At 41.7% G+C, this 20690-nt stretch overlaps 1 protein-coding gene across 1 annotated transcript; it reads right to left on the reverse strand.

Moving 5' to 3' along the window:
• Window positions 1–15574: 15574 nt before the first annotated feature.
• pcgf6 (polycomb group ring finger 6) lies at window positions 15575–20576 on the reverse strand. Its single transcript, XM_027029583.2, has 10 exons — window positions 20280–20576; window positions 19664–19763; window positions 19442–19538; window positions 19019–19074; window positions 18865–18924; window positions 18665–18785; window positions 18462–18489; window positions 18276–18374; window positions 16362–16448; window positions 15575–16056 (listed from the first exon to the last, which is right to left on the reverse strand). The coding sequence occupies exons 1-10, from the start codon at window positions 20373–20375 to the stop codon at window positions 16009–16011; spliced, it is 792 nt and encodes a 263-aa protein (XP_026885384.1). The 5' UTR covers window positions 20376–20576; the 3' UTR covers window positions 15575–16008.
• Between the last annotated feature and the right edge of the window lie 114 nt (window positions 20577–20690).

The raw sequence follows: 20690 nt of genomic DNA on the forward strand, positions 1-20690 counted from the left end.
AAGGTCCTTTACCCTCAATTGCTCAAGTTGTACTCAGTCATAATTGTAAATCATTAAATGCTGTAAATGTCTTGTATTATTCTTTTCACCCTATTTGTTATATTTTTATAGTTATTGTCTTATCTAATGGCATTATATGTAGTTTTTTTGTTTGTTTGGTTTACATTGTTCACATGTAGACTACTGTGTGGTCTTGTAAAAACAGGAATAAATCTATTTTAAAAGTATCAGGTCAGACATTATACTCAAGTAATGGGTTACCTTTACATCTACAATAGTGATTTTTAGTTCAAGCAGTATTTATCAGCTGATCAGGTGTACTATTGTAATCCACCTATTCTGTCTACTTAATTGCGATCCTGTGTTGTGTTCTGACAGTATTTGAATGAAGAGATAAGAGGCAGTACTAGGTCTCTGGTCCTTTACTGTGATGACATTAACTTTAATGGGGGCACAGAGTGGTTTTAACTACACACTCACTAAAATGTTGTGAGCCCTCCACTCCCCCGCTTAAATCCAAGCAAGAATGACAACAGATCCAAACACTGATTTTTGCCTTCCATTGAAACTGTCTATGAGACTAGTGGCTGTGCATGTTTGCACCTGATGTTTGTCCATGTTCAGTCACTACCAGTGGGTGTCATGTTCCATATTGCACAAACCCATTGTGACAGATTTCAGCAGTTATTCCATAACGCTCCTGTCTTATCTGTCTGAGATTGCCAGAATCGCTCAGCAGGACCAAGAACATCAGACCTGCCAATACAATAAGAAAGTCAAGGCTACAACCTTGCAAACTGGGGATCAAGGGGAGTGGAGCAAAAAGAAACTGGCAGATAGGTGGGAACCTGTGGTATATACCATTATTGAAATGATATATAAAATCAGTGATGCCTTGGCCCACTGTGTGTGTGTGTGTGAGAGAGAGAGAGAGAGAGAGAGAGAGAGAGAGAGAGAGAGAGAGAGAGAGAGAGGCTTCACTCCCTTCTAGTTCCATTAGAAAAAGCTTTTACTTGTGTGTATTCAGATGCACCCACCCACACACACAAACTGTAACTATGTGCAGTTAGGAGGCAGTCACACATGCTGAAAAGAGCAAACCCAGAGTTGTAATCGCTTGAACAGTCCAGGGTCAGAGAGCCAACACAGAGTCTGGGAATACACCGTAAACACAAACACATGGTAACAGAAAAGGGAAGCAGGTTATAACAAACAATACAATTTACATAAGGAGGGATATGCACAAATAACTATGACAAACAAACATCACAAAGGCTAGGCCATACAAATACAGGCAACAAAACCACAACAGGTCATCAAACAAACTTGAATTCACAGTAATCAGCAACCAGACAGGCCAAACACAGGGATTAAGTACATAGGCTAATGAACACTAAACAAGACACAGGTGCAAGTCCTGAGGGGCGGAGAAAACAAAACTAAGGAATGGAACCACAACAAGGAAGTAAAGCAAAACAAAGACAGATGACAGGGAAACCACAGAGACAGGAATGCTAGGAGGGGCCAACCATGACAAACCACATAATACACACAGGTAGGAAATATAGATGTGAAATATTGAAATTAATTGTTTTGAAATTAATAAGACAAATATTTATACTCTTACATTAACCTGTTACATTCATCCATCCTGAATTTCACCAAAATCATCCCACACCCAATTTTCACTTCAATACCAAATATCTGCAGTGACACTATTCACTTTTGACCATCTGAACCATTTATCACAAAGATATTTCCGTATTCAGTTAAAAAACTGTTTAAGATTATGTAATACAGATGAAAAATGTGTTAAGAAGGTTGATCAGGCCTTCAGGAACATAAAGGTGCAGTTTATGTCCTATTATACTAGGTGCCCTGGTATTTATGTCTGAGAGTCTCACCCAAATCACACATTCTGATTGCATAACAAATCAAACTCGTGCCAATACATTGTCTCTTAAATTGAGTGGCAGTACCAATCCTCTGCTCACACGCTCCCTTGTCTCCATTTACCAGATTCCCTGCTGGACTTTGAGCTCTTTCCAATGCTTCAGCAGGGCCAGTGATTTGGCATCCATATCATATGGCCTTATTGTATTGTCTTGATATGAGGTCAAAAGGACACAATGTAACGGTGAACGGTAAGGAGGTGGACGCAAGTGCAGAGAAAAGCAAAATTTATTATGAGTCGTTGTAGCAGACCAGGGTCATATTACCAACACAGAGAGCACGGGGATACATGGTCAAACAAACAAAACACACGAAACCAAACAGGGGAAACAGGCTATAGCAAAGGCTAGGAAACACCCGGAGACTAAGAAATACAAAGGCACGGAATACAAACTTACGGGCTTGCAAAAATATCAAAACAACCAAACACATAACCACAACGAAGGCATAAATGCAATGAAGTAAACACAATGAACAGCCAAGACCAAGGCCACAAGGCAAGGTTTAAATACATGAACTAAATGAGGGACAGGTGTGGAAAATCAAAACTATGGCATGGAACTAAAATACACAAGACAGGGAAAACATGGAACACAGAAGCTGGGAGGGACTAATCATAACACACAACATAAAGAAAACACACGGAGATACAAAAATTGCAGTAGGATTAACGACTTTTATAATTAAATCTTGGTCACACAGAATCACAAAATCATAAGCATAATGTCAGGGTGGGCGAAAGCCAACATAACAATCAAAATGCTAATACACTCACCGGAAACTCACTTCCCTAAACAAAAAGAAGACTTCCTTAACTCCCTAACAACAAAACAGGACAAAATGAAAACAAATGAAACTGGCACCCACCCTTTTAGCTCCAAATAAAGAAAATATAAATAAATAAAATAAAAATACACTCAAACTCCAAGGCACCTTAGTGCACAAACAACAATTTGTTTGAAATCGGTACTTCTCATAGCACTCTAGATAAAGGCTCAGCGTAACCTACCATGAAGTATTCATTATGATCTCATAAGACCCTAGTGCAGAACCTACTGCGAAGTATCCAGTACAATCTCATAAGGCCCCATTAAAAACCTATTAAATAACCTGTGTCTAACGTGACCACTTGAAGTCTACCTCAAGGCACCATGGGGCAACAAGCACATTCTCGATGTGTGTATTCAACCAGTAGCTGATGATACTGTTGATCAGTCAGCTCTTGAGCCTATTATACTGGTCACACTTGTTACTGCCACTTGTCACTGTGAAGTAGCAAGGTAACCTTATCTTCAGAAGAACTACAGAAACATGCTGTATCTGAGATAAATTAGAGTTGCTGGATTGCCTGTAGAAGATGGATTCCAAACCTGAAGACATCATGCAGTTTGTCAGCTTCTTCGCCCTTTGCTTCCTGCATTAAGCTACTGTACAGCTCATGAACAAGGTGTCTGCTGATGGAAGAGTCAGAGGGGTTGAGGATGAGTGCATCTGCCATGATATTCTTTGGACCTGGAATATACTACATATCAAAACATAGGAAGACAATTTGGCCACCCAATTCTGTTCATAGGCATCCAGCCTGGGCTTGGTCAGTATATGAGTGACCGGATTGTTCTCTATCCACACTGTGAATTCATGTCCTTTCAATTAGTGACAATTCTCCTTAACGCACCAGTTCAAAGCTACAAACTCCTAAACTCAAGATGATATGCAGGATATCTCTGCTGTGCCTTACTCTGGGTTTTACTAGCAAAGGTGACAGGGCATACCTTATAACTCGCCATCAGACAGCTGTGATAATACCACTCCAAGACCATCTAAAGAGCCATCCATGGACAAGATGAAGGGCCTTGGAAAATCAGGGTAAGCTAGTAGGGCACAATTAAGGAGCTCACTCTTGGGCTTATGAAAGGCTTCCTCACATGCAGGGCTCCAATCCACAGGAATCAATTTCCTAAATATACACCAGCCCTCCTTTCAGCCTGACCAGTCTGTCATTTTCTCTTCTGCCCAGCTGTTAATGTGAATAGTGGCCAGGCATCCAGGGATAAAGCTCTAATAGAAAAAGACTATGTCCATGAAGGCCTTAAGATTCTTCACAGCAGGAGTACTACCATCTCCTCCAATATGGTTTCTCTTGACATGTTAGAAATTACATCCACCTTAGCTGGGTCCACCGCAACATCATTCTGGTCGATAACATGGACAAGGAACTTGATTGACCTCTGCAGGAGATGACATTTCTTTGGGCTGAGTTTGAGATTATTGTCCCTCAGGTAACTGTGAAAGTAGAGGGAAAAAATGTTAGGTTTTTGGTTGACAGTGGTGCCACCCACTCAGTGTTAAAAGAAGGATTAATAGAATGTAGAATGAGACCAGGACATGGGATAACAGTAATTGGAGTGGGAGGTCATCCCATTGATGAAAGGATGTCCGAGCCTCTCCAATGTAGTTTAGGAAACAGCCAATTCAAACACAGCTTTTTGGTGTCAGAAACCTGTCCCATTCATTTGTTAGCTAGAGATTTAATGTGTAAACTTGGGTGCACAATTAGCAGCAACCCAGAGGGGTTAATTGTTATGTGGGAAACACCTACACAGGGAGTCCAGCTAGAGGCAGGAGCCCCTTTGTACGTGTATGAATTGCAGTGCACTGCTGGGGAAGTACTAACACATTTTATGACTGAAGTTACTAACACGCTACCTGGTGAGCTGACAGTTAAACAAAGTGACTCTATTCACTGTACAATGAAGGTCCATGAGGGATCTGATGTTGATTTTGAACAGAAATTTGACTTGGGGGGGCAGTGACAGTTGGATTATCACAGCTATAGCGTGGGACTGCGAGTGGGCTGCGGGAGTGGTGCAGCTCTCAGATAAACAGAAATCTTTATATTCGATCTCACATGCAGCACCTCATGTGTCGCTGGCTAGCGCACATGCTGACCCAGACTGGCAGAGAGTAGGGTTATGGACCAAACGCGTGTTGAGCGCAACTGACTGGATAAAAGAACCCCAGTATGAAATTATGTACAGCCCGAGCATAGAAGTGTGGAAAATGCCAGCCCCGTATAGGCTAAATTGCAAAAGGGGGGGTCGAGCTTGTGAGTCCAAATATGGTAATTATGGCAGCCTCTGTTACCCTCTCAGAGGAAGAGGAAGAGGAACTGAAAACAGTTCCTGCAGGATTATGGGCACAGGAAAAAAATGATGTGGGCTTAATAAAAGGATGTGAGCCCGTCCACATCACCCCAAAATCTGATTATAGACCACACCAGCACCAATACCCTCTGAAACCAGAGGCAGTGGAGGGCATCAGGCCAGTGTTCCAACCATTAAAACAAGCAGGAGTAATTGTGCCATGCCCAGACTCACCAGTACGTACTCCATTTTTCCCAGTTAAGAAGCCAGGGAGAGATGAATGGAGATTTGTGCAGGATTTGCAGGCTGTCAACGCGGCAGTACACCCTAGAGCCCCAGAAGTTCCAAACCCGCACACCATTCTCTCTCAGATCCCACCAGATAGCAAGTGGTTCAGTGTAGTTGATTTGGCCAATGCTTTCTTTAGTGTACCTGTGCACAAGGATAGTCAATTTTGGTTTGCTTTCACTTTTGAAGGAAAGCCATACATATTTACAAGACTGTGTCAGGGGTATTGTGAATCACCAACCATTTACAATGCCGCCTTACACTGAAGCCTAGAAGCTTTAGAGCTCCTCGAAGGAACAGCCTTGCTGCAATACGTTGATGATCTTTTGATTTGTGGGAAAACACAAGAAGCGTGTAAACAAGCCACGGTGGCACTGCTACATCATTTAGCAGGGAAAGGCCATAAGGCATCCAAATCCAAATGACAGTTTTGTAAGCAGCAAGTGCATTTTTTAGGACATGACATCACTGAACAAACGCGCATGCTGACTAAAGACCGAGTGAATGCCATCTTGACTATACCAAGACCCACGACGAAAAAACAACTGCTGTCCTTCTTAGGCATGTGTTCCTATTGTAGAACATTCATATCATCTTATGCAGAGCATGAGGGGCCACTCAGAAATATAATACGGACCAAGGGATCGAATTCCTCTCAGTTAGAATGGGCGCCAGAAGCTGAAGCGGCCTTTACAGCACTGAAGCAGTTATTACAGGTCATGCCTGCTTTAGGCATTCCAGATCCCAATAAATCATTTGAACAAACCATGTCTCCCCACTTCTTATATGAAAGGACCAATTGAGATTGCTCATGGAAGAAGTCACATGAGCAAAGGGGGGGGATTAGTGGAGAGTATAACGAGACATTGGTATGCACCGGGAATAAACACACATACCCAAAAAATTTTGTTCCCGATGCTTGGTATGTGCACAAAACACACCACACGGAGACAATCATACCAAACACGCACCCGCCGGACACCCGCCGCCTAGTGAGCCATTTCAACATTGGCAAATAGATTTTGTAGAACTAACACCAGCCAAAGGGAAGAGGTACATACATGTGTGTGTATATGTGTGTTCAGTAAGTGGGTGGAGGCCTTCCCAACAGGGAAACAAGATAGTGATGCAGTAGCAAAAGCGCTACTGAGAGAAATAATTCCCAGATGGGGTTTGCCACAACGAGTGTCCAGTGACAATGGGACACCCTTCGTACATGAAGGGCTAAAGTCTCTGACTAAATACCTAGGGGTGGATATGAGAAAACACTGCAGTTATCACCCTGCTAGTGCAGGGGCAGTAGAACGGGCAAACGGTACCATTAAAGGGGGTCTAGCTAAATTAATGCAGGAAACGGGCATGAATTGGGTAAAATGCCTTCCCCTCGTCCTGTGGCAATGTCAAACCAGGTTGCAGGCACGAACAGGCTTATCAGCTTTTGAGATAGTGTTTGGACGGCCTCCCAACACAGGGATAGGTCCGCCCGACTGGGATACTAACCTGATCAATGAATCGCTTTTGCAGTATTGTGTGTCTCTGCACAAATCTCTTTTCCATGTGTCTAAGCAGGTGAAGGCAGTCCTTCCTGAGGTGACGGACAATCCCCTCCATACACATCAGCCAGGCGATTGGGTGCTGATTAAGGACTTCAGGAGGAAGCGGTGGAGCCAACCCAGGTGGAGAGGACCATTCCAAATACTACTGACGACACAAAACCGCATGGCCTTGGACATGCTCCTCGCTAAGGAAGGGGGAGTGTGCTCGATGATAGGCGACCATTGTTGCACGTACATACCGCCCAGTGATGCACCTGGAGGTAATATCTCCATGGCCTTGGATCACATGAGTAAGATTGCTGACCAACTTCGTGCTGAAGAAGCCGGAGTGAGACCTTGGGACTGGAAACAGGGATCTCTATTCTCAATGTGGAAAAGTATTGTAATTATGATTCTCCCATCCATTTTACTACTTGCCTTGATTATATGTTGTGGACCCTTGTTATGTCAATGTATGCTTAGTACTATTCGCATGAATATGGATACCAGATACCAACTTATTCAGGTCACTAAAGAGGACCTGGATGAGGATAACACCCTGTACCTGCACACTGTATTCTCTGATAATTAACAAATGATTGTATAAGAATCAAAGGGGGGAAATGTGATGGAAAATGATACGAAACTATGTATTATGTGATTCATATAAAATCACACTGATCCTTTTGTTCTTAAATTAATAATGCTGTTTGCACATTTGTATCCACCTGTTGCTGATTAAGTTGAACATGTATCAGGAACTGTTAACATCAAGGTCAACTTGACACACAACCCACACTGTTTGGAGTCAGTTTGGGTTGGTTTGTGGAAAAAAACCAAGCCGAGAGCTGATTGGCTTATAGCCACAGCAACAAAGGAAAGAAGAGCTGCTTAAGAAAAGATGATTGGTTAAAGACAGCACAGGAGTAGTATAACTAGCCACGGTTTTGTATACTCGGGGCTCCCTACCTGAGGAGAGCCAAACATTTATTTTATTCTTTTTCTTATTAAATTACTCTCTTAATCACGTCTGACTTGCTGTTTGTTCAAAATTCCACAACAATAGATATGTATGTATGTACATATGTATGTAGGTGTGTGTGTGTGTGTGTTTGTGTGACTGTATATAAGCATGTATAAAAGTGCCCATTTTGGAATCTGAATTGGAGTTAGCCAGAGTTCAGGAGTCTAATGGCTTCTGGGAAGAAGCTGTTGCACAGTCTGGAGGTGCGGGACTGGATGCTGCGGTACCTTCTTCCAGATGGCAAAAGGGTGAACAGTTCATGTGAGGGGTGTGTGGGGTCTTTCACAATGTTGGTGGCTTTCCGGATGCGGCTTGTTATGTAGATGTTCGTGATGGAGGGAAGTGAGACCCCAATGATCTTCTCAGCTGTTCTCACTATTCTCTGGAGGGTCTTGCGGTCCCAAACCAGGTAATGATGCAGCTGCTCAGGATGCTCTCTACAGTACCTCTGTAGAAGATAGTGAGGATGGGTGATGGGAGATGGGCTTCCCTCAACTTCCGAAGGAAGTAAAGACGTTGCTGGGCTCTCTTGGTGATGGAACTGCTGTTCAGGGTCCAGGTGAGGTTCTCCGCTATGTGAACACCAAGGAACTTGATGTTCTTGATGATCTCCACTGAGGAGCCAGTGATGGCAAGCGGGGAGTGATCTTGCCTTGCTCTCCTGAAGTCAACAACCATTTATTTTGTCTTGTCAACATTCAGATACAGGTTGTTGACCTTACACCAGCTCACCAGTTCTCGCACCTCCTCTCTGTATGCTGACTCATTGTCTTTGTTGATGAGACCCACCACGGTCGTGTCATCAGCGAACTTGATGATGTGATTCGAACTGTGCATCGCTGCAGTCATGAGTCAGCAGTGTGAACAGCAGAGGGCTGAGTACGCTGCCCTGGGGAGCACCAGTACTCAGTGTGGTGCTGTTGGAAGTGCTGCTCCCAATCCGAACTGACTGAGGTCTAACAGTCAAGAAATCCAGGATCCAGTTGCAGAGGGAGGTGTTCAAGCCCAGTAAGCTCAACTTTCCAATCAGATACTGAGGAACAATGGTGTTGAATGCTGAACTGAAGTCTATGAACAGCATTCTTACGTAGGTGCCCTTTTTATCCAGATGTGTGTGTGCCAGATGAAGTGTGGTAGAGATGGCATCATCTGTAGAGTGGTTGGAGCGGTATGTGAACTGCAGGGGGTCCAGAGAAGGGGGAAGCTGGGTCTTGATGTGTCTCATGACGAGTCTCTCGAAGCACTTCATGATGATGGATGTTAGTGCGATGGGACAGTAGTCGTTGAGACACGACACCGTGGGCTTCTTAGGCACGGGGACGATGGTGGTGGTCTTGAAGCATGTTGGAACCACGGCACAGCTCAGAGAGATATTGAATATGTCTGTCAGGACATCTGCAAGCTGGTCAGCACATTCTCTGAGCACACGACCCAGGATGTTGTCTGGTCCAGCAGCTTTCCGTGGGTTAACTCCACGCAGAGTACGCCTCACATCAGTCGCCGTCAGGCACAGCACCTGGTCATTATGCGGAGGGATGGACTTTTCTGCTGCAATGTTGTTCTGCGCTTCAAACCGTGCATAGAAGTCATTCAGTGCATCTGGGAGGATGGCATCACTGTCACAGGAAGGTGATGTTTTCCTGTAGTTAGTAATGGCCTGAATACCCTCCCACATGCGTCGTGTGTCACCAGTGTCTTTGAAGTGTCCATGGATCCTCTGTGCGTGTGCGCACTTTGCTTCCCTGATCGCATGTGACAGTTTGGCTCTGGTTTTCCGGAGAGCCTCTCTGTCACCCGTTCTGAAGGCTGAGTCACGGGTCCTCAGTAGCATGTGCACCTCAGCAGTCATCCATGGCTTCTTGGTCGTGTGGTGATGGTCTTGGAGTCAGTAACATCATCAATGCACTTGCTGATGTAGCCAGTTACTGATGCTGTATACTCTTCCAGGTTAACAGTGCCACCGTCAGTAGCAGCCTCCTTGACCGTGATCCAAGTCGTCTGCTCAAAACAGTCCTGAAGAGCAGAGATGGCTCCTGCTGGCCAGGTTCTCACCTGCTTCAGAAGCTCTGACGATCGGTTTATATGCAGGCATCAACATTACAGACATGTGGTCAGAGTATACGAGGTGGGGGCGGGGCTCCGCCCGGTACGCACCGAAAATGTTTGTGTAAGTGAGATCCAGCGCGTTCGCTCTTCTCGTTGCAAAGTTCGCATGTTGATGGAATTTGGGCAGTACTGACTTGAGATTTGCGTGGTTGAAGTCTCCGGCGACAATAAACAGTCCGTCTGGATAAACGTTCTGCAGTTCACTAATCGCTCCATACAGCTTCTGGAGAGCCTCTCGTGTGCTCGCACTGGGTGGAATGTACAGCGCGATTATAAACACGGAGGTGAATTCCCGCGGTAAATAAAAAGGTCTGTATCTGACAATAGCAAACTCCCCCAGCGGTGAGCAGTACTTAACGACAAGCACAGAGTTTTTACATCAGGACTCATTGATATAAATGCATACTCCGCCGCGTGTTTTGCCGGAGAGTGCATTGTCTCTATCGGCACGGAATGAGACTAATCCATCCAGATGAAAGGCGGCGTCTGGAATACTGTCGCTGAGCCACGTTTCAGTAAAGACTAAAACACAGCAGTCTCTGAACTCTCGCTTTGTAGTCTGCTGGAGTTTGATGCAGTCCAGTTTATTATCCAAGGAGCAGACATTTGAAAGGAATAGAGATGGTAGAGCTGGTCTGCTAGGATTAGCTTTTAGCCTAGCACGGACCCCAGCTCGCTTCCCCCGCTTCTGCTTCCTTGCACAACACTTGCGGTGTCTCCCCCTTCGGCATTCGGACAAGCGACGCCGTGGTCTGCAGGGCTGGTACGCATAGCAACCCGACCTCACAGAGCGTCTGAAGCACGCCGTCGTCCAGGTAGGTTTGTGCATTATCTTAAGTGTAGCAGGCTATGGAGGTTGGTTGTTTCCATGTATGTGTGGTTTAAGTTCCTGGAAAAATGTAGCACAATAGCACCATTATCGGACCTGGAGTGGCCGCTGCGTGCTACCGCGCCGCCATATCAGGTGTTTGAGGGTGCTACAGCCAATGATCACGCTGACCTGGAACTACTAAAACAGGGTCAATGCATTTAATCTATAGATGCTCAGCACTAAGTCATACAAGTACTTGGGATGAATCTGCTTTCCTTCACAACCAATTAGTATATATATTTTTCCACTGATTGAAGTTTCCCCACAAGAGCTGTTTCTCTCAGTAAATATTTTTGCCTCCTCATTCAGAGTGCAATCCATGGCTCCTGAATCTATCATGCTCTTCAGTTCACTGAAAGTAAGCATCTGTGCAGATCCTTGAGCCACGACTTGATATTCTGCTGACATGGCTGAACAAGTGTTAACATAGAGAAGCTCTAGCTTTGGTTCATCTTCACTGAGGGTTTACTGTCTACTTCCTAACTGACCCTATCTAAGTGTGGGTGTTTTATTTTTCCAAAAGCTGACTCAGAACGGTATTAGTCTGATCCATTTGTCTTCACCCTTGTCTGTTGCAGTCCCTCTTCCAAGGAAGGGAGTAAAACAAGAGAGACATCAACATTTTCAACATTGCAGGAGTGTAGAATGGCTGGTATCACCACAAACCTGAGAGTTTCTCCTCTAAAAAGGACCTGGAATAAATTGTTGTGATGGGACTGGTGCCAGGGCTGCAACCTACACATTCTAATGGCTTATCATGCGAGTGCACATGCCATTCACATCAGTGCCTGGAATGGGTCCTGAAACTGATTTAAGACCAAGCAGAGCATCACCTGGAAAAGATGATGGCAGCTGTGTGAACTGAGTGGTAGTTACTGTTATTGGGTGGGGCTGTATTGGCGCCTTGGGGGCGGCAGGCTGAGAAGTGAGATCAGTGGTCAGGGTTGGAGTAGATTGGGCATTCAAAACTGCCAGGGTGGTACCAATCCTCAAGAAGGCCACACTTGACAGCTCCAGCGTTACCAACTACAGACCGGTATCACTTCTTTCTTTCCTCTCAAAAGCCCTTAAACGAGCAGTTTATAACCAATTGTCTCTTTTTCTCAGTCAGTCTGGCTACAAACCGACACATTCTACAGAAACGGCCCTCATAGCGATGACTGAGAAACTTCATGCCGCTAAAGCTGCCAAACAGTCATCTGTTTTGATTCTTCTAGACCTTTCAGCAGCCTTTTACACAGTGAACCACAACATTCTTCTCTCTGTTCTTTCCAGGCTTGGTGTGACTGGCTCTGGTTGGAGATGGTTTCAGTCCTATCTGATGGACGGTCCTATCAGGTGACATGGAGAGGATCCGCATCCAAACCGTGTAGACTCTCCACTGGCGTTCCACAAGGCTCAGTATTGGACCCCTTCTCTTCTTTGTATACTCGTTCTCTTGGCGATGCAATATCTTCTCATGGTTTCTCCTACCACTGAGTGTCGTCCATGACACTCAATTATTTCTTTCTTTTCCACCCTCTGACACGCAGGTCTCCAGACGTATCTCGGCATGCTCGACTGACATTGCGTCATGGATGACAGCTCACCACTTGAAGCTCAACCCCATTAAAACTGAGCTTCTGTTCATCCCAGGTACTCCCAACCCTTACCATGACCTCACTGTTTCCTTTGAGAACTCCCTAGTATCACCGTCCGAAGCTGCCCGTAGCCTGGGCGTAACTTTGGACAACCAGTTGTCGTTCTCAACTCATGTTTCTAATCTAATCCAGTTTTGCAGATTCCTCCTTTGTAATTTACGAAGGATTGACCCTTTCTTTCGCAGGAAGCTACCCAGGTGCTTGTGCAGTCTCTTGTGATCTCAAAGCTAGACTACTGCAACTCGCTACTTGCTGGTCTTCCTCTAAGAGCCATCAAACCTCTACAACTTGTCCAGAATGCAGCAGCACGACTGGTCTTCAATCTTCCGAAGTTCACACGTTGCTCCACTGCTGCGCTCCCTGTAGCTGCACGCATCAGATTTAAAACCTTGATGCTTGCCTACAAAGCCAGAAATCAAAGCCCGATCCGTACCTCGAGTATGGCTCGGCTTGAAATACCGTGCTTCAGGTCTCATGGACGATAAGCATTGAGACTATTTTCTGTCCTGGCTCCAAGATGGTGGAATGAAGTCCCACTTGCTGTCCGGACAGCAGAGTCCTTTGCAGTCTTCAAACTATTTGCAGAATATTTAAAGGACAACTGATACTGCTCCCTTATTGACTGACTAATTTAGAACTTATTGTAGGGCACTGTTTGTTTTTGAACAAACTCTAGCACTTATTATTTATAGCACTTATCATTGTTTAAGCTAGACCTTATGTATTTTGCACTTCAAGGTATCAGCATTCATCCCTGTATTCTAGTTCATTGGCATGTTTAATTCTAACCTACTATACTGTACTATACTATATTCTATGAGTAAATGACAAAGCACTTTTGTAAGTCGCTCTGGATAAGAGTGTCTGCTAAATGCCGTAAATGTAAAATATGCTGATCTGACTTTTTGGAAGTGTGGACATATCTGTTGGGCATTAAGAGTCAAAAGTACATCTATCTTGTCCCCTTTCCTCACAAGTTGTAGACCTGCTAATCTGTCACAAAAACATGCCGGCCGTGACCACTGTTTGTACTGTAGGCAGACTGGTGTCGAGTTGCATCTCTGTACTGAATGGCGATCTTGTCCTGTGCGGCGTGAAGTGACTTTTTTTTTTCTACTGCAGGATAATGCCGTAATGACGGATTATGCTAATACATTTGTACCCCAGAAATGATTCCTCGATTACCCCAAATGTAAATAATTACATTAACGGCTATAGTCGTTTAAGATTCTGTGATGAAACGTTTCAAGTTTTCTTAAACAAATTACAGAAACAACAAACTATATAAGTTCAGAGAGAGCTGGTTGGTTCTGCTTGGCTTTCACGTTCCATGTGAAGACTGTATAAAATCTGCCCAGAATCCCACACAGAAACTGGACTGAATAAAATGAAATCATCTTCACTCACTGTGCTATAAAGGGCATAATTCATTGCAAGTTATCAAGTAGCCTTACTTATATCCTATACAGTCATTTACTTGGCCTATACCGTTTTGTTCATTTTGCCTACGTTATTTCACCACGAACACTGTAATCCCGACATACCAATTCAGAAAAAAAATCACTTTAATGCATGTTGGGATTTCAAGAAGTTGACTGGTAGAGAAAGCTCTGTCCATGGTCCTGAACTTGACTCACGCAACTTGGGCTGTGCTGATTATGTCTATGTAAATTCTAGATAAAAAGGGTTAATTGAAACAAGTTTTATATGTCATGTTCTATGTGTGCATTATACTTACTATATTATTTTCAGATATATTTTTCTCAGACATGGTATCGTACTCTACATGTACAAGACGTAGGTAGGGTCGCCTAATCATGTCACTTGAACTTGTCAGCAGGTAGGCTACGAGAAAAGCTTCTTACTTTTAAACAGATTCACACATACCAAACATAAATGTGTAAATTCAGTTTTTTACATGCATTTTCTTTGCCTTATCTTATTAAAGTATGATTACAAGGTTTCCTTGGTAACCAGTTATTAATGATCATCTCAAAAATCAGGAAACAATAACGAAATGAACATTCACTGAGAAACACCAACAGTAAGATGGCATGTTACATAAGGGATTACCAGGCTCTTGAATGCCAAGATGGCTCACAGCTAAGAAATGAACTGCACTTTTAGCAAGTTCACCCAAAGAACCATATTAATTCTTATGCAGTAAACTATGCAACAAATACAATCCCATCACACAACAGGTTTCTTTAACCACATTAAGAGCTTTCATGAATATTGGTTTTGGTCATTATTATTGATAAAATATTGAACAACTCACAACTAAAGTGCATAATACCAATTAATTTAATATGATAGAAAATAACATACACAAAATGCAGTAAACTGCTTCAAAGTCAATAAACTGCCTTTGAAAAACTTTAGGGGAGTGAGCATGGTCCAATACACTCATAACATGGACACTTGCATCTGTAAACCATTTAATCTGTCTTCCTTTGTCAGAATCAAAGTCATGTAACCCTTTTATTCAAAAGTAAAAAAGTAAAACATAGCACTGCATTTCTTTTCTTTCCTAACAGAAAAGATCCATTACCAAATACCCCCAGGAGAATTTAAGGGCTCAGTCCATGCATGTATCCACCTCTCACATTGCCAGTGAAAATATCCATCTTAACAGCCTTGAGAGACACTGTCACTAATCTGATGGACAACACTGGTTTAAATGCATGTAACTGATAAATGCATAAAACCTTTAAAAAAATGAACATAAAAATAAACACCACTAAATGTGATGGTTGTTGTGTTTTTATTGTTTTTTGTCTAGTCTTCACCCACTCTAATGCTTTGCTATTCTTCATTGTTTACACCTGTCTTGTTGCACATTTGCATCCTGCCTCTACTTGATTTTATACAAATAAATATTTGCTCTATTTGCAAATGCATGTGCATTGAGGTCTAACTCAATACATGTGCACAGATTTTTAAAGCTATTCAAGACTGAAACGCTGTTGCAATCTTTGTGTAGACACAATAATCCCTGATAAAGGCACAAAAAGTTCATACAACCTTTTACTTTTAATTAAACTCTTTCAAACCAAAAGCTACATTCATCAAGAGTCCTGCCCATGTACTACATTCAAAAGCATTAAACAATCAAACATGTATTTATTAAATAGAACATGTTGCATCAAAACATTTCAGTACAAAACACAGTATATTCATTTTCTTTAAAACATCTCTTGTAATCTATAGTTTCCAATTTTCCAGTGTTTCAATAAAATATACAACTGGATTTAACAAGAACCCAGCACAAAGTATAGGAAATTAAAACATAAAATAAACTGTTAGCCAAGGGAGACTGTTTCATTTTGGATTAAGATTTGGTTCAATGAAGGAATTTTTTTCCCCCACAGGAGGCAGTTGAGGGAAAAAAAATTGCTCTCAATCAGAAATTCCAGGCATGACAGGTAAGACTGCATAACTCTTCTGTTCACTGACCAGGAAGCACAATTCCAAAATGTAAAACCAGCATTCCATCCTAAGATCATGGAAAAAGGAAAATACAACAAAAAACAGAAACAAAAAACAAAAAACCCTCACTATTAGTGATATTTGTACATAGTTAAAAGGGCTGGTTAAATGCAACAGCCCCATAAACAGACAAATAAATAAATAACAGATTCACCTTTGAAGGGCCTGTTTAAATAAAATGCAATTTTGAATAGATAATATTGCCTCATACAAGCATTTTCATGACATAGCAAGTATTGAACTATTACTTTCTTCCTATAATTCATGACATAAAAATATTAGTACATAATCAGACAACACTTATAAATGTACCTGTAGTGCATTTTCTCCCATTGTGTTACGCACTTCTCTCAAAGACTGGCATTGTTCTAAGAGGTGCTCCCCACAAACAACATCCACCTGCCAGAAAGAGTAGTTTCAAATGAATATATTTAAAACAAAGAAGTGATATGGTCAAGAAAGCTAAAATTTATTAAATCTCAGCTGTATGTTATTGTACCACTGCATTACAAATACTCTTCCTTTGCTTTCATCTGCTTGCATCCCCTTTTGCCTCAACCACACTTGTCCTTTTTCTCCTGCAGGCAATTTATTTTTTCAGTCTCTCCTGTCCATTACCCTGCACCCTACAACATTTTCCTGCTAGATGCTTCATCCAGTGAGCAGGTTAGCCATTAGCTCATGCGACTAATCCAGCTATGACCATTTCGTCACATGCAATCTATTTCCACTAACTTTAAATTTGTTGCAACAATGGTAGAACTTGATGCACCTCCAAAAGTCATCAATCTCACACATTACAGTAGCATCAATACTGTGCATTACTGATCTAATCAGGGTTATTCCAAATTTCTGAACCAGCAGCCCCCTCTATTCATCTAGTTAGGACCTCCCCCCTTTATCTGCAACGTTATCCCTACTCTTAATTTCGATAGCAACTGGTCTATTTTAAAGACTGAATCAGCTAGATGGGTTGCCTGCATACTACTCAGGGAGACAATAATAAAATGTTCTGCTCTAGAAGAAGACATACTAGCACCCTCTAGTGGAAAAATAATTAATTGCTTAAGATTACTGAGTGTGCGGTTTCGCTGCTCTTTAAATATTTGTGTTGCGTTTAATCTAAAAATCTTTTTAGATCACACCCTCATTGACAGGCTACATACAAACAAAGTACGCATTTGTAATTGAGCAGCTTCCACCTCTGTGAGATGGGTCAATCTTGTGTTCTACCTTTTTTGCCCACTGAATCACTGAGCACGCCTCACACATCACATTCTCAGATACTGTATATTGTCCACCTATTGGACTATTGTCCACCTTTTCGATTAGGATTTATAATTATTGTATGTTTATTACATAAAACATGGCAGCTTCATAAAAAAAAAACAATAAAAACAAATGTAATATTTTTACATGAAAGGGTTAATCACATTAAACTGCCACATATCAAGTTTCCTCCCAAACAACTGGCTTTGAATGGGACTTCTTATGTATTAATAAGTATTCTACTAGTGTACATTACTGATTGGGAGGCAGACTAGCAGAATGAATGTTATCTCTATGCTGAAATGGAAGTGTTCTTTATGTGCACTAGGGTACATGCCACTTAGAAAAGAAAGAAAAAAAGTGGCACCAACATAATTTGACCTTCTGCCAAATAAGTCCCACTGAAATTGAGTTCATAAATGCTGGCTGAAATATAATGCCACCATTCTGACATGCACAACCCTGAGTTAAATCCATAGACATTTTTACAACCCAGCAATACTGCTTTAGAGTACACCTCTCTACCATCTCTGTTCTGTTTACCAACAGTGGCTTTTGAAACAATATTCTTACATATGTTTGTCTGCTTTGGCTACTTAAGAGATACATGTACACCACACACTTTTGTTTAATTTTCTGATGTTTCAAGCTGTTGGCAAGCTCAGTCGATTTCATAACTTGTACTGCGCCCAATTAATAAAAGAGACTGCTGCAAATCACACATCTTGCCTCATTGTTTAAATCTGGATCTCATTTCACTGGATCCTTCACTGACACATTAATAATAATAATAATAATAATAATAATAATAATAATGTATTTGTATCAATAAATGTAAATGTTTTGTTTGTGGCTTTATACTGAAACATAGATACTGATCCAATTTTATTGAGCCACTTAACAGCTTCCTCCTAATAATACAAGAGTAATTATGTATCATATTGCACTGAGCTATACCTGCAAATTTGGACTCAACTCCATCTTCCTTCTGATAAAAAGTTCCACATGACGAATAGTGGCTTCACCTGATACACGCACATACTTCCTCTCTAGGGGCTGCAGTAAGAAAACACCATCAGGTCTGCATAATTCATGAGATCAATGCCTTATACATACATATCATTATATAAATACAAAACATACTTTATAATTCTCAATGCCCTCCTCAGCTCTGGAAGTCAAAAACAAAAAAGGTTTTCACACATATAATGTTTGATATGTACACTCAATACAGAATTAATTAACAAATCATTAGTTGTTTCTGATGTTTAACCTCCATCTAGTGGTGAAACCTAGTAATAAAAACACTGCATTCATCACAAAGAAAATCAAGCAAGACTACTCACCCAACAAACTCAAGCATCACAGACACATCAAGTTCTGGAGGAATGGTAAAAACAGATTGTGGCATGAGGTCTTTCTGCTTCTGTTTCTGAGGCTTCACTGGAAGTGTGGCTGGGACCACCACTAAAAAGGGAAAGGAGCATTTACACCACAGCTATGCATAACCTACCAGATATAGTATTTTTAATCAAAAACAACCTACCTGGTTTTGGAACTACAAGTCCTCTCTCTTTGTAAAATGTGCACATTTGTATTCTCTCCGCTTGAGGGAAAAAATATAGAATAGTTTGAAGTAAGAAAAATGGAAAAAACATAGAAAATAACCATGTTTGGATATATAATAAGTAACACCTCACCTTCTTCCAAATATGGAACCATTTTATAAACTATATCTTGTAATTGCCTGTCAGGTCTATAGAAAACAGAAGCAATAAAAAAGCAATTAAGTAATAGAAACAAGTCACAAGATAGCAATAACTACAGCTATACACAACAGCAGGTCTCGAGGCACAACATGAGGCCATTATTGTTTCAAGACAGCTGCAATTATACCCAAGTTCTCAAAAGGATTCCCCAGGCTAGTTTAAAACACAATGATTAGCAGAAACTGAAAACCATATTTTGATCAAATAAAATTCTATATGTCAAAAGTAAGACATCTTGCATTTGTTCTTTTATGTGGTTCTAAAAGGCCCAGAGTATGTATGAGGTCCAACACCCACTGTCACAAGCATGAGGTACAAAAGAAAAGTGAAAAAGAATTATATCATATAAAATACCTTATATTGTACAGTGGCTGAGTTTGATGAACAACGATGGCACAGTTGGGACACCTGTTGCTGTAGAAAAAGTGCTTGACAATGCAGCTCTTACAGACTATTATTTAAAAAAAAGAAACACTGTGTCACAAAACCGGACTAAATGTCAAATCGGTGCATAGTTGTATAGGTTTTCCAGCACAAAAAGCACTGGTGAGCTAGTCCGTCGGACGTGAATCTCACATGTATGAAGACATTCAGTGATGGTAGTGGCATCGATGAAGAACCCGTTGCAGAGAGAGCAGCGAATATAAGGATAAAACTCCTTCATAGGTAGGGAACGCTTTAAGACAGTAAAAATAACAGAAACGTTCAGATAATGCTATAGTACACTGTATTAAACATTTACACCATAGTTATTTTATAAAGGAAAAAACTGCAATCTTGACCTCAGCTAGCTACATTTTAGAGGACTTCACAGAGTTTAAGTGAAAGGGTAACATTACTGAACCCTAACTTAGAGACCATTCTTAGCAATGGCTTTAGTTTGCGAACTTGCTGTCAAGTTAGCTCGTAACCAGCGTAAGTTGGCTAGCTAGCTAGGAACCGACACGAATGAGTACTAGGTTAATTAGCTTAGCTAGCGTTAGCTATGCATCTTAGCTATCTGTAAGTTAATTAGCTAACGCTAGCTATCTTGCTACTTAATTACGTTAGTTTAGCTATCTAGGTTAGCTTCATTGGGTCAACCACCTGACTAAAACTAAACTGCTAGCTAACAGGTTAGCTACCAATGACATCTTTCTCAAGAACCTGTCCCACCATCCTGCTCAATTGATATCAAATGGCAAACGTCTACCTCGCCCCACATGTCATTATTATCACAAGGTTTCTCAGCAGCATCAGAGTCGTCCATGTATTCCAAACTTTTGTTTCTCTCAGGACTGTCGTCCATCCCTTTGTCCTTAAGTTAACTTTATATTATATTGACTTGAGGTAGACTAATGGAGCTGTCTAGGACCCACTGTGAGTTTAATCTACAACCACAATATAACTCAGAGGTTTAATAATGTCATGACGCAATTAAACGAACTTTTACATTTCTTCTGTTCGCCCGCTATCAACATTTAATAACGCACGATCGAGCGGACGTGTAATAACAAAAACACCTAGATACGAGACGCTAGCGATACGCTAGAGTAAAAGTCAATATACAACTCTCTTCAGCTCTCTGTTCAAAAAGTAAAACAAGAAGTAAAATATTTAAATC

Source organism: Electrophorus electricus, chromosome 11 (assembly GCF_013358815.1).
Source record: "Electrophorus electricus isolate fEleEle1 chromosome 11, fEleEle1.pri, whole genome shotgun sequence".
In the NCBI taxonomy this organism is placed as follows: domain Eukaryota; kingdom Metazoa; phylum Chordata; class Actinopteri; order Gymnotiformes; family Gymnotidae; genus Electrophorus; species Electrophorus electricus.

What these genes read in the sequence shown, in the direction of transcription:
- pcgf6 (XM_027029583.2), bottom strand. Translation starts at nt 20,375, where the DNA reads ATGGACGACAGTCCTGAGAGAAACAAAAGTTTGGAATACATGGACGAC. An exon ending in GTGATGCTTGAGTTTGTTGG is followed by an intron (nt 18,490 to 18,664) that starts GTGAGTAGTCTT and finishes TTTGACTTCCAG; the next exon opens with AGCTGAGGAGGGCATTGAGA. An exon ending in AGGGCATTGAGAATTATAAA is followed by an intron (nt 18,375 to 18,461) that starts GTATGTTTTGTA and finishes TTCTTACTGCAG; the next exon opens with CCCCTAGAGAGGAAGTATGT.